Below are 15,160 nucleotides of genomic sequence, written 5' to 3' on the forward strand. Positions count from 1 at the left end.
GGAGTATAGCTATAGCTTGTTTAAAGCAATATTTACTTGGATTTCATGAATATCTTGATGCGTTAAATATCTATATACATATACAGCAAATCAGTTGTTTGATTCTGCATGGATTCCTGTGTAATAGTAAAAAAAAAAAAAAAAAAAAAAATTAAAAATTACATGAAGTTTTTTTCAATGTAGTGTTTCTATGCTTATTGGGATATTAGGGCACTCTTCTGGAGAGTATGGTACAGATGATAATTTAGTCAGATTTCTAGAGTAAAATATACAACAAACTTTGGAACCTCTGTTAAAAAATGATCTATTATAGTTCTTCAATCTGTGTCACTTTCACAAGGTTTAGTTTTTTTGCCAGTAAGGCTTATGAAAATATTCAGAAATATGCATCCACCTTATATTCTATCTGTAATCAAATATATGTCAATATCTTAAGGCTATACTTTTTACCAACATAATTTTATTTGGCAGAACAACCTAGAATGATTAAAAATATACATATTTGTACAATTTTGCTCATAAAATAATAGATCCGGTACCTCTGCCAGCAGTACCTTTACTGCTAGCACTTGGCAAAGGCACATACAATTACACTCACACATGACGACTCTGCCAGCAGTCCTATGCATATCAGGAAAAATTAAATCAGAAAAGATAGTCTTATTTATGCCGTGCAAATTTGCACAGTGTTGCAAAAGAAATAACACAGTGGATTCACACTCTGCTTAACTTAAGGAAGTCCTGTCAGGAACGCTGAGATCAGAACCACAATCTCTCATATTTCTTGTCTCTGTATACTTAGCTTAGGTCCTGAAAAAAGATCTACGGTTTCAGGTAACTCCAAGTGTGCAATGAGTCCTTTCTGCTACTTAGAATATAAGAAGATGGCATCTACAAAATTTTACCATGATATCCCATAATGATAGAAGTTAGTGTTTGCCAAAATAATAATGAACTTATACAAACACTTGAATTCTGTTTGAAGGAGTCTACAATTATCCAGGAAATTGAGAATAATTTTAATACAACAGTACATGAATGGTACTATAGAAATCATGCACTGTACAATGATATTTAAAGAGATCGCTTTTCGATTACAAGGACAATTCTTGGAGTCAATCATCAAGCATGTAATTTATACTCCATTTACTCAATGTGGCTTTTCATTTGTCCCCAGTCCTCTATTAAATACTGTCCTAATAACTTCAGGACCTTTTTGAAGTCATGTAACTGAAATCAATCTGACTAGATAAAACATATGAAACATCCAAAACATAAATAACAAAAGAAGCTAGCATGCAAAATTTTTTTTTAGAGTTAGATCCATACGGGACAAAGGCCAGCTTTTCCAATCCCCACCTGAAGAAATTCCCTGTGATTAGCAGATCAGGTTAAAACACTACAGTACAGTATTCAGTAAACTGTTAATTCTATTCAAATAATTTAAATCAGACTGCTCATCTGAGCAGTTCTGCACACATAAGGTTACTTTTAGAGGAAAACCCTTAGCCATGACTAAGAGTACAACCTGTTTCCAGATTTCAGTCAGGTAAAATTACATTATTACAGTAGATCATCATTACAAAAGAAACAAAATAAAAGGTTGTTACCTATAGGTTGTTACTTATGGACAGACAGTTTATTCTTTTCCTGTGCCACACTTGGCATTTTTAATCAATGTGTACATAAATGAAAAGAAAAAAAGCAGATTATCATATTGTCCTTTGTAGTTCTCTTTCAAAATCTCCTGGTGATAATCCACAAAGAAATAATAAATTGCTTCTATTGTGGAAAGGTACGTATCTGGCTTTCCTTTCTGATGACGCCAAAAGCAAGTTTTCCTTGTTTTCAATTCAATTTGTAGTAACCCTGTCAAGAACAGAAAATTGACATGGATTAGAGAAGATCGGGGGTTAGGATGCCAAACAAGCCTTCAGTTGCTCTGGTTTTGGCTTTGCTGCTGGCTTGCTATATGCCTACATGTAAATAATTTCTCTCCTCCATCTTCACTTTTCAGCTGCAAAATGGCAACAATATTTTCTTTGTGGTTCACTTTGAAATTTGATGGAACAAGTCAAGAAACTCCAGAGCAGAAAATTTTAAGTAATAAGTAATTATGGCTTGTGCCTATGGTAGTTAGTATTCTATTGTCTTAGTACTGTGCCTGCTGTTATTATAACTATATTGTTAATTTTCTGAAGAGGTCATAGTAGCAGCTTGAAAATGCTGTTTGAGGCAGGAATTCCACCCCTCCCCTAATCTGTATTCACAAATTTTATGAGTAACTTTCAGAGTTGGGTTTGCAGAATGGCAGAGGTTGGAAGGAACCTGAAGAGATCTTTGAGTCCCACCCCCTCCTACAGCAGGTTCCTTACAGTATGTCACACCGGTTGGTGTCCAAATGGGTCCTGAATATCTCCGTAGAAGGAAACTCCACCATCTTTCTGGGCAGTCTGTTTTAGTGCACTGTCATCCAAACTGTGAAGTTATTCTGCATATTTGTGTGGAACTTCCTGTCTTCCAGTTTTTGGCCATTGTTCCTTGCCTTATCACTACACACCACTGAAAAGAGTCTGGCCTCCTCCAATTGACTCCCACGCTTTCAATATTTATAAACATTGATCAGATCCCCTCAGTCTTCTGTACCCTGAACAGATGCAGGTTTCTCAGCCTTTCCTCATGTAGGTGAAGCTCCAGGCCCTTTATCCTCTTTGAAGTTGAGGCAGAAAGGATTCACATACCTTGGATTTACCTTGTCTCTACTGTAGACCCCTGAATGACAAATCAACTTACATTATTTTAAAAAGAATGTGGAAACTTGTGACAGAATTTCCACTTATTTGCATTGTGCTCTACACCTTTGATTTTGAGGGAAGAAGAGAGATGAAAAGGACAAGAGATTTATCAGCGAAAGAGGATATAGGGAATTTTTATGATTTTATATACAGGTATTTCACTTAACCTTTTCTGTAGCAATAACAACTTTTTTCTTTTTACCTTGAAGTCTTTCATCAGTTATTATTTTATTGGTTTGATTCCAGGTACTGTCAATAAATATTATTTTCTTCAGTTTAGTGCTTTCATTCATGTTGTTTGAGATGCATTCATTTGTATCTTTCTCTTCTGTAGGTTCTACTCTTGCTTTCTTAAGAAACGGCTCTTTGGAACAGTCATCATCAGTGTCACCAACACCTTTCCTGGAGTATTTTTGGAGATGGAAAGCAATGTCTTTTACTGAAACTGAATCGGGGCCGGGAAAGATAAGTGCCACCTAAATGAAGAAAATAAATGAGATCTGAGCAATATGCTAATGAAACAGTAGGAATTATTTAGTTAAGGAACAGAAACTTCCCCGCCCACAAGCATTTAAATCAGTAGAGAGGGAGAGTTTCTCTTTAAATATTACTATTTTATAGATGTATTTTTCTAATAGGCTAAAGGATTGCATTAAAATAATGAATAAAGATATTTCAAGGATGTTTAAATCTGGCAGATGCTGACTAGGATGAGCAGAATACCCATCTGAGTATTTTTGGATATAATGCTTCTTATGGTACACGGTATCACATTATCTACCACCTAAAGTGCTGGAAACAGAAAATTCAAGGTGCTTAGATGGTGCTGCAATATCTTCAAGCTTTGTAGGACAGACCATATCCGTTATACGTTTGTAGGCCCATGCTTTGAGATGTTCAAGATGGAATGGACCGGATTAACAGAATAGCGCTTCCCACTCTCTCTCCCAGAGGAGTGGTATCAGCTTCAGGATGGGAAGCATGGAAAATAGCTCTGTTTTTTTTCCCAGCACGAAGCCCTGTTATTTACATGGAATTTCTTACTTCATGTCTTTTTTCTTTGTATTCAGGAATGCAAGGGTACTTGTAAATTGTAACATCATCAGGTGCCAGGAGCTTAGCGTGCACAGCAGTGCTCTTGCCATCAGTTTCATTTGGGTGCTTAATAATGTCAATCTTCAAAGGTAACTAAAGCAATAAAGAAAAAAAATCATATAAAAACATAGAAATATACAAAAGCTTATACAAAATTCAGGATAAATCCTTATGCGCATGTAATTAAGACATTTTTCTTTCAAATAGTTTATTTTTTTTCACGTTTAGAACTAAACCAGACACAAGTGACAAGAAGCACCTGTCACATTCTCTGACTTCACGTAAATACTTAAGCATGCAATGAATGCAATTTGGAATGCTGTAGCACTAGTGTGCTTAACAAAGCTCTAGAAATAGCATCAAATGATAGATAAGATATGGGCTTAAATTAAGCAATATAATGGTTTTAAAACATGAATACTCATCTGTATTACATATTCACCCTTGGTTATGGACAAATCATACCTTATTCACAGTACATTTTGTACAGGCCAGAATTCTTACAAGCTGAATGAAAGTAAATTTTTAAAAACGAAGTAAGCTCACACATATGAGTGACTTCTGCTTATCTTCCCAACAATTAGGCACATAAACATTTATGTGAAGAGTGGCACACTGTCAGTGCCTGTGCATGTAATTTCTCAAATAAGAACAATAATTTTATCTAAATGGAATTTATTCATTCATTATCATTTGTGTTAAAAATTACTGTTCATAAAGAACAGTAGAATTGGAAATGAAATGATCATAGTCCATCTTTTTTATGTACCTAGAAACTAAAAGACACAAGAACATTATAAAAGATTCATAAGAAATATTAACCTTCACCATTGGGATTTCTGTGATAGGGACAGTTTCAACAGGAAGAAAGCATGTGTAACAATAAAACATCCTTGAGCTACTGCATCGTGGGCATTTTGATCTCCCACTTTTTTTTGCCTTTTCAAGTACTTCCTGTGACGCTAACTGTAATTTTTGAAGAGGGTTATCTTGAAATGATGATGGAGTCTGCTGTTCTAGACTTCTTTTTGGTCCTTGAGAGTTTTCGTCATTTAGAATTGTAGATGAATTTAAAGACATGGTTAGCTGAAAGAGACAATGTGATTTACCTGCAAAACAAAGATCCATCATAGTATAATTATAAAGAGATTATTCTATATGATCCTACATATGATCCTATCAACAAATATCCTATAACAAAAAATAGCACAATCATCTGACCCAGTTATAGCAGTACCAAGAACTCCAAACAGATTTCAGGAACCAGACAGAACTTGAGATGTCTATTCTTAATGCACATATGCTCATCCTTTTACCCAGATAACTCAGCCTTATAGCTTTTTTTTTTTTTTTTCCTAGGGGCAGGATCTGTGTCTACAAGGTAACAGCAGATACAAGATACCTGCAGGAGCAGTCCCATCAGTTTTCAGCATGGCTACTAGTAAGGAATTAAATGTCTACAGACAGAAAGCTGTAAGATCTAACTGTAACTAGACTTCAATCTTTGTGCTGCAATGTATTGTGCATAGGCAGGCAAACAAACTAAATGAAATTCTTGTTGACAGAGCTTTGTGAGAGAAAGGAAATCCTCCTGGAACAAAGCTTGAGGCTAGATTAATGCTTCAGAAGAGCTAAAATAGGGCTGTGGCACTCCATGTAGTAACTAGTAAGCACTGACAGTCTAAACTCATCCTGCAGGTGAACGTTTGTTCAGTAACACTGACGGAACGGCCTTTTTGCAGGCTTTCTTCACGACAGACTCTGCAGCCGGTGCAGAGCTTTCTCTCTGCTTTCAGTAGCTCTGCCTGTCCAGCCGGGATCACTACAGCTGTGCCGCAGCTCCCGGGACGCTGCCTGCCCGGGTCAGTCCCGCCGCTCTTCAGCCAGTGCGGGAGGAGCCGCCTGCAGGAGCTGCGAGCTGCCCCGCTTCACACGAGAGCAGTAATCCCCGTGTTTACTTCTGGCTGACCGAGATGTCTTTCGTGTCGGGGATCGCACTGGAGAAGCGATGTAACCCAACGGCCCGCTTAACGACAGCAAACCAACAGCAATTCCCCAGATGTGGTCCGAAGGGAACTGTTTAGATAAAACCGAGCGCAATCTAATTGGAAAACAACAAAGATAAAACGCTCAGCAAGCTTTACACTAGGAATGTAAAATATATCCCGGGTAAATTAAATATTTGTGCGTGCTTCGATACCTCTCCCTCCCGCAGCGACAAGCTTTAGCATTTTAAAGGTCAGGAAAACCCACTGAACAGTCAAATCCCAAGGCGCGGACAGGTTCCTTGCTGCGATCTGCTTTTCGGGAGCTGGCAACGAAAGGCCGAACCCGGCCAGCGCCGCAGGACAGCGGGCACAACTTCCGCGACGGCCAAGGCCTCCGCACAGCCGCCGGCTCCCGCCGCCCGCCCGGCCCACGGCCCCGCCGCGCCTTCGCCGCGAGTCGCGCAGCTGCCGCCGCTCCCTGCCCCGCCGGGCCGACTCCCAGCGCGCGCCGCGGCCCCGGAACGACCCGGAACGCCAAGGGCGGGCTGCGCGCCGCGGGAGCGGGGCCGGAAGGACGTGGCGGCATCGCGGTTTGGCGGGAAATGGTTGCTAGGGGCCCTTAGCAACGGCACGCGGCGGCCTGCAGCGCGCGGCCGTCCGTCCTCAGCTCTTCGGCGTTTCCTGCCCATTTTTTTTTTTTTTTTTTTCCACGCAGTGCACGTAACGCCATGCTTACGGCTCACGCCGAGGGCTGAGAATTTCGTCACGGTATTTGTTTGTTGCTGCTGCTGCTGCTGTTTTTCATCTCTCTCCACAGGACTGCAAGGTTCTCCACGCAGCTCGGGCTGAGTGAGGGCACTGCCTGCTGTGACATCCTGTGGTCACTGGTTTCATTTTTAAGCTGAACTGCCTGTGCGAAAGCAGTAATTTTGGTATAGGAAATATTTATCTTGGCTGAGTCAAAGGCAGTCTGTGGTGTCTTAGTTGCAGGAGCCCTAGGGCACGAATTAAGATTTCTTACATCTTGTTCATGCTTGGAAGTAAGAGTGTAAGTTGAGTTTTTAATTACGCTCAACCTGGGATGTGCGAGTCGACTGACTTCAGTCAGATTTCTGCTCATTCACAATCCTTGCATTGCTTCCAATTGATAAACAAAATTGGAACATAAAAGCAGAGCAGACCTATTTGGTGATGCAACTTTCACATCTTTTCCCCGTATATATTTTAAAAGTACATAAGTGATATAAATATCTTGCTACTTTGCATGGATATGTCTAGAGGAAAAGGGAAGTTCTGCTTTTGTGATTGTGTCTTTTTTAGCGTCTTTCTCAACATTTAGGAATGTGATTCTTCTGTTTTTTGTAGAAATGACTACAAATGAGCTGTGTATAAGCTACAGTGATTGCCTTAATTGTAAGTTTCAATAATCCAAAGTTTAAATGTATGCTCAGACGTGTTGTCTTATGGATTTTAGGGCATTCTGGTGAGAACAATTCTTGCTGTGTGTCAGTCGAAAATGGAAAAGCCCCCTTTGACTTTTGAAGAATTCCTATGGTCTCGAGACTTGGTGAGTCTGACTACTTGTTATTTGAATAACCCATGTGTACAATGGAGTGAACATGCAGAAGTGGGATCGTGAGCAAAGCCATGTAAATATCGAGAACTGAGTTTGAACATGGATTGTATTTCCTAAACCCTCAGGCATTGGAAGCTAAGAGGTTTGCAGCAATGGCAGCTCATCAAGAGTGGCCTTGTTGTTAACTTCCTTTTTCCAGAAAGGTAAACCATGGAGAAAGTTTTTGTCTGCAGTACAGTGCTTTTGTATTGTTGGAAGCATGCTTGAATGATGATACTGACCCAAGCTTTGTTTAAAATATTTGATCAGGCCACAGCATTACTAACATAACACAAAGTGCTGAACCCTAAGGCAAAACGTGCTTATGAGTGTGGCAGGGTGAACAGCTAGCTACTTTTGTTTCTTTAATGAGGTTGCTTTCTTTTCTTGTACTAGGAAGCATGTTAAGGGAAATCTTTCAATATGCTTTTGTATTTTGTTAAATAATTTAATATAATGTGAATACCAATGATTCCTCGAAATTACATTATTCTTGAAGGAAACAGAAAATTTCTTTTGACCTGCCTACATAATTTGCAAGTATTGACTCACTCAAAGCCTCTAACTGCAGAGCTATGAGGAAAATAGTTCCTCTGCACTGAACCAAAGCTTTTTATCTCATGTAAACAATGAAATAAAAATATTTAAAAATGTTTTGTGAAGTGGAACATTTCATTATAAGAATTTAGTTTTTACTTAGGGACAAATTATTTGAAGAAACAATCTGATATAAAATTGGAAGCGTTATAATTTTTGATGGAAACATTATAATTTTGAATAATATCAAAACAAAATATTAATATATTTTAGTTTTCCACTTGGTTTTATTTGTTTTTTCCTTTTCTATCCTGAAATGCTTGTATGTATTACTGGTTTGCTCTTCATTTGATTTGGCAGGGAGAAGGGAGAGAATAATTTGTTTTTCTGTCCAGCTATTATGGTGGAACATGTCCTTGTTTTTCAGCTATATTAGGGATTTTAAAAACAAATTGATCGTTCCATATTAACACTTGCAAAGTTGTTTCAGGGAAGTAATCAATTTGATGACTTACTTCAAATGACTACCATTGGTTTCAACAGGTTGTTCAAATGTTTAAGCTACCAGTTTTAATTCTTCACTGAGCAAGGAGCAGTTTCTTCTTATGCTTCCAAGGCTGTTCTCAACAGATGGAAGACATTACTGTCCTTTCAGAGAACTTAAACTGCACATGATTTTATTTGTCTCTTTAGAAACATAACAACCCTTTTTTTCCCTGAGTTATCTCTTTTTCTAACTAAAAAGTTATAGTCCTTTTAATTGCTCTGCGTACGCTATAATGGGCCTCCTTGGCCTATGTCTGTTTTTCCCTCTTTTTGAGATGATATAATCATCTCTGAATGCGGCACATGGAGCAGCAGGAAATTGCAGTCTATGTTAGCAACGTTGCCAAGATCTGACGTTCTTAAAATGTGTAAGTAAAACGTGCTTATACTGCTATTGCAACTCTTTATCCAGAATGAATTTCACAGGTTACCAAATTTAATCTTTCCATTTGTCTCGTATTCAGAAATAATTATTTTTTTGATGTGTACTGATTGCAGAAGGACTGGCCGAGATATGTCTGTTTGGATGAGCCTTATTTGGTGGATAACTTAAGAAAAGACTGTTCCTTCAGCACGGTCTCTAAGAGGCTGTGTGAACATGCTCCACTGACCGTCAGTTTGCTCTCAGATTTGGAGAAGAGAATGAACACATGCCTCATTGAACTAAAGAAACATGCTGTAAGAACCTTTTCATTACAGTGTGGACCAGCGTCTCTAGAAGAACAGCTAATTGCCCCTGAACAGAGTAATAATCATTTCTCATTTTTAAAGTAGAAAATGAGAAAAAAAATCCTAGTGCCTTCAAAAGATGTACAGAACTAGTGATTTCTGCCCACTTCTTGGTAACATTGTAGAGTAATAGAAAAAGAAAGGAATGTAAATGTACATAGAATTTGTAGGTTTAGAGTTTGCAAAATTCCAGAAATTTAAGTAAAGTTAACGGTGCATGTCTGAAGTTTCCTAGGTACTATTTAAAACAGAGCTATTGTTCCAGAGAAGTGTTTACAGCTTCTCCTCATTTGCAAGTACGAAGTGTCACTTTTATAATTTAAAAAATCTAATAAGCTGAAGTCCCAGTTCTGGCTAGAACACAGGAACGTTTTGTTTCAGACCTAGCTAAGTGTCTATGAAAATGTGTTCTCCACAGACCTTGGTGTTATAAAGTAAGGGTGAGAGGTGTAGAAATACAAAAATGGTGATTGTCAAGTCTTCCAATCCATGCGGTAGTGCAGTAGGATGAAGCAGCATCTTGTTTTATGCATGCATGCATTTTGACATAGTTATGGATAAATTAAAAGCCTTTGTCTGATTAGAGCTTTTAGTCCATACAGTCATCAATCCAGATTCTGTATCTTGATAAATTTACTAATTTTTTTAGAGAGATTCCTACTGAGCAAATTGATTCAGAGCTTCTGACTTGGGAAAGTGAGACGAGGAAAACAAAGGTATATTATGTAATTATGTATTTTTAGTTCTCTTTGTGGGTTAGATGAGGAAGACTAAATTTGCAAGTCTTTTCCTTAGTTAGAACTTAGGTTACATTTACCTTTGTGTATTTTTGTGTGGGGAAAAAAACTAAACAAAACAAACAGCCATATTTGAAGTATTTTTTCTTTATATCTCTAAGGGTATTTTTTAATATACATCACCTAACGTCAGTTTTAGGCGGTTGCTCTTAATCTGAATCACACTCAAAGTTCATAGTATGAATTTTCCTAGCTGAAAATATTACTTATACGATTGTGTGAAATAACCTTTATTTTGAACTGTGAACTTAATAACTTCCAGGTTGCCAAACGCATTGCTGAGGAGTCAAAGGGTTGAAATGTGGAGGTGAGCTTTATTGTGTTAATTACATTTTTGAAATTGCATGGCGTTCTTTCTTTAAAAAGTATTTTGAGCTGTAAGTCAAAGAAATACCTCTGGTACCAACCCAAGGGAAGAAAAACTGAGATCCATTCAAGATTCAATATTAAATTTTCTAGACTACTTGAATTTAGATGTATTGCATAATGGAAATTCCAAATACGGTATAAATATACTGGGTAGTTTTATTCATTTGATTTTATCATCAACTGTTGGGAGTGTTGTTTGTGACATTCCAGTAGGGAAAGGGGACTAGAAGAAAAGATGTCTGTCATAGTTTGGAATATCTTGACTCTGGTATGTCTTGAATGATGGTTGGATGTTAATCGCAATCAGGTGCTTTTTTTTTTTTTAATATTAATGTGAATACTCTCAGAACTAAGCCATAAATTACTAATAAGCTAGTGAGTTAATATGCTGAGTGATGAAAAATTACAGACCATACTGTATTTGTTATTTGGTCTATTAAAACTCAGCTAAAGGTTCTGTTAAAGAAACTACTGAGACATGTAAATGTAACAAATTCTTTTAGATTCTTGTGGGACATCTTGGAACTATAATAAATACAAAGCATGGTTGCTCCTTACGTATCTGCCAGTGGGGTAGATCTCTCAAAGAGCTTGTGCAGTCTTCATCTTTGAAAATTTCAAGACCATGCAAGATAAAGCCTTGATTTAGCCTACACTCTTGTGATATTGGTATCAGTTGGTAAGACACCAAGTAACTATGGTGGTAATACAGACAGTGTACATTCTGCATTGGACACTGTAGGCTAAAGAAAATACCTTAAATAGTTCAGTCGGCTCATTTCAAAGCAGTGCTACTCACTAGGTAGACTCTTGCACATAGTGTAATGTTGAAAGTCACTGTATGGGCTGTAAGGCCAGACAGAAGTTTGTACTTGACTGGAAACTGATACAGGAGCAAATATGCCAAATATATCCAAAATGGCCAAGAAACAGTATCATCTCAAATTGAAAAAAATAATATGTATAGGTTAAAAGAAGCAAAAAGCCCAGCAAGTAAGAAAAATTGAGATGGGTTTACTCATTCTTTCTAACAGAAAATATTTTCTTGAGAAGTCTTGCAAGAAACAAAGTGTGTCGAAGATTGAAGTGATCATTTCATGTACTTTGACAGACTTTTGGTAAAAAAAGAAAACAACTACCAAAGAAAGTATTTTTATAAAATAGAGTCACCAGCTCTGTTGAAGAATCCTTTGCAGGTTTTTTAATTTAGAAAAAAAACTGCTTGTGAGTTTGAAACGCTGTTTTCTCAGTGCAGCATCACATCAGGAATGTAATTATCAGCTTTAGTTACTGAAGATTTTTCTTTTCTTTTTAGAGCTGTAGTTACCCTGGTTTCAAAAACCAACTTTCAGAATTATAAAGACATTTGGAAGCTTCAAAACTTTAAGACTTAGCTATAAAAGAATGATGTAAGTATGTATTCTTTGCTTCAATATCCTGATCACAAGCTGCCAATAAAGAGTATTGCAAAATACGTTGACTCATTCATCTTTGTATGTTCCACTTTTGTACAGTTTTTAGTATCACTGTTAGCATTGATTGAAGTTACAAAACTGTCAGATCTAGGAGCTGTTTGATTTTAACTCATTATTGTTGAAGAATTCTTCTAGCTGCCCTGTCCTGTGTCCTGCAGTTGGCCAGTAATTAAGATAGTGAAACAAATAATGTAACATTCACATTGAACTTAAAAAGAATTTCAAAAACCAAGTAAGCCCAGACTTAAAATGTAGAACATGTAATTTTTTTACAGACTCCTTGGCATGTGTGTTACACATCATGTTGAATTGCATGGGTTTTTTTGTTTGCTTTTTTACCGTATCAATGACTCCTCGTATCTCATAGCACTCAGGGAATGGTTGAACATTGAGGACGAAGAGAGATGATTGCCTGTAACACCTCAGTCTAATTACTGCAGGAATTATAATCTTGTTTACGTATGAATTTGCAGCAAGTATGTAAAACACTTGGATGCTATTATGCAAATGAATTCCAGATGAATTTCTTGTGCGTGATCGTATGCTCATACTCTGTAGCTGGTGGGCATGAACCTCGTGGCTATGAAATCTTGCATTAGCATATAAACAGGGCCTCACCGCACATGCAGCTACGGTATGCTCATGTCTCACCTGGAGACATAAAAATGAAGGTATTCCTTATTTCTTTCATATGACCACAGAAGAAAAATGAAGACAGTGTTCAGGAGCTTCTTGGTGTCCTGTTAATTAATGGCTCTTTTTCATTAGGCGAAGAAAGATTTATTTGATGTTATGCTAATTCCTTCAGTATGTGTGCACTCATCTTTTGCTACTGATGAGGGATCCTTATTCTGTCTAAAGTTACAGCTTTCACACCTGCATCTGGAACTAAATGAGCCAGGAAAATTGCAGTTGACGGTTTGAAGTATTATTGTAATTGTAACCTTTCTATTCTAATTTTCTACTTATTTCAGTGGGAATTAGCAGTGTCTTCAAATTCTTTGGTTACTTCATTAGTGGACAGATGAAAAGGCATAGTCTTTTCTTGTGTGGCCAGTACTTTAATCCATGGTTGAAAAGATAGGGATAATTTAGAGCTTTGTCTCTGCTGTCTTTGTGATCAGCCTTAGATGGTGATCTCTGTTCCTGTAAGCTGTTAGTTGACCCAGGATAACATTTTCCTTGGGAAAGTCCATTTGTGGAGGTGAACCAGTGTCATTGCCACCACTGCTCAGGTGCACCACTCACTGCCTCGCTGCGCTCATGTCCACTGTTGGGTCTCCATAAATGTTCAGCAAGTGTTGGTAAATTTTGATGGGTTTAAAAACTTTGGCTATTTTTGCTTAAATATATGCAAACGTACCCAGATAGCCAAGTTACAAGTGATATCAAAATCCTTTTAGCACTTCTGCACTGGTTCTGGAACAACTTTGAGTCAGTGCTTGTGTCCAAATGTCAATGGAAGTTTATCTGGTGCCTGTATCTGCTTTGTTGCTAGGATTAGTTACAGTATTTGTGCTCTTGCATTTTTTTAATTATGTTGAAATTTAAATGCAACAAGTGTGATTTGCTGCCTTATTAATTTTGTGTAACTTAGTTTTTGTGGTTTTAACTCTATATATTTAAATATTTTGTGGTAAGTTTAGTGAAAATTAACTAAAAAAAATCTCAAAGAGAATAAAACAAAAAAGCATTGAAGAGCTGAGAGAGTTGTTGGGAACCAGCAAATGCAGTTGTGTCCCCATCATTTACGATGACCTAACGGTGAGGTGCCCAAAGAATCTGCTTTTGTTCTCAATAGAAGCTGGACATTTCCCTGCAAGCTTTTTTTACTTCAGTATTTCCTCAGTCTGAAAGAAGGCTCCCATTTTCTTCTGGATTGAGTTCCAAATGAAAACCCTTGCACTTCCTATCCTTGCCTAGTTTCAGTTTGTTCTGTGGTTTTAAGATTTTAGAATTGCAGCACTCAGCGCAATAAATATTTCATTGTTGCTTTGACAGAAGGAAGTTCTTGAAGTCTGGAGAAACTTGTTTCTCTCAAAATTATCTATTGCAACATTTCAGGATTTTTTTTCCGTGCTGGTTCCTCCAAAAGTGTAAGGTATAAATGGACTTGATGCATTCCTGGTCTGTTATTATCAAAGAAATAAGCTATAGATTCTTCAAGTTGGTTGTAGACAAAGCCCAGTACGTCAATTACAGGCCCAAGACTAACTGACGTACAACTTTAACCAGCTGTAGTTGAACATACAAACAGCTAATTTAGTTAGCAGGTTTATACCACGGTGCCTACAATAAGCATTTAGATCAGAGTTGTTTGTTTTACTTTGCTTACTTTGTGTACTGATGCTAGGACTTGCATAAGGTATGATTTTGCAGTATTTAGGTTAAGAATATAGATTAAAAATGCATATATTCTATTACCTCAGGTCATCACTGTGTTCTTTATTAAGAAGAGAAGAAAAATATTCAGATGGTCAGAGACTCTGGTTATATACAATGGCTTCCATTCAGTACAGCACTTAGATTCCATCTTAATTATTGGCTGGTGCACCACATATGCTTCAAATAATAGACGTTCTTAAGTATGATTCTGAATCAGTAACTACTGCAGTATACTTTAAAAAATCTGTCAATACAGTTAGAAGAAAATATTAGAGTAAGAGGTGGAATTATTTTAAGAATATATTTCAGTATTGTTTCTTTGTATTGTCAGCACCGCCCCTAACAGGATACATAAGGATGAGCTCTAATAATCTCATGCATCAGTATATTGGCTCACAGCAGTATATGAATTTATGCTGATGCCTTCTTCTTGGGTTCATGTTTTGCCCTTTGAAGCCCAATCAGGAAGATCAGCACCACAGTTTGACAGAATTACAGAAAGCTTTGTGGTGCTTTTTCATCTTGTTCCCAGGGATAGTAAAGATGGTTGTTTTTTTTTTCTTTTTTTTTTTTTCAGGTAAATAAACATTTAGTAATTCCATTGGTATACAGAAAGATGCTGTATTTTGGCTCATAAAAGTATTAACATATCACGTAAGCAAATTTACACATATCCAGGTTGACAGTGTTTGGCTGCACAAGGGAGCTGCATGTATGTAGAAGAGAGAGGGCAGTCAGAAATATTGAGGGAATCTAGAAATTATCACTTCTTTGTCATGAAGTTGATTTTTTGGCTCATATAATGTGTGAATAGGAAAACAATGTTAAA

The 15,160-nt window shown here is 37.3% G+C and overlaps 2 protein-coding genes across 2 annotated transcripts; one reads left to right on the plus strand and one right to left on the minus strand.

Moving 5' to 3' along the window:
• Positions 1-1,639: 1,639 nt before the first annotated feature.
• On the minus strand, positions 1,640-4,970 carry DTWD1 (DTW domain containing 1; the record flags this gene model as incomplete). The annotated part of the gene is made up of 4 exons (XM_079541131.1): positions 1,640-1,869; positions 2,998-3,271; positions 3,840-3,983; positions 4,713-4,970. 4 exons carry the CDS (start codon positions 4,968-4,970, stop codon positions 1,640-1,642), a joined length of 906 nt encoding a protein of 301 aa, XP_079397257.1.
• A 2,424-nt stretch (positions 4,971-7,394) lies between these two features.
• On the plus strand, positions 7,395-10,400 carry LOC306950568 (protein FAM227B-like; the record flags this gene model as incomplete). The annotated part of the gene is made up of 4 exons (XM_079540853.1): positions 7,395-7,445; positions 9,075-9,321; positions 9,957-10,021; positions 10,365-10,400. 4 exons carry the CDS (start codon positions 7,395-7,397, stop codon positions 10,398-10,400), a joined length of 399 nt encoding a protein of 132 aa, XP_079396979.1.
• Between the last annotated feature and the right edge of the window lie 4,760 nt (positions 10,401-15,160).

The sequence above is a fragment of the Tetrao urogallus genome, assembly GCF_951394365.1.
Source record: "Tetrao urogallus genome assembly, chromosome: 11".
In the NCBI taxonomy this organism is placed as follows: Eukaryota; Metazoa; Chordata; class Aves; order Galliformes; family Phasianidae; genus Tetrao; species Tetrao urogallus.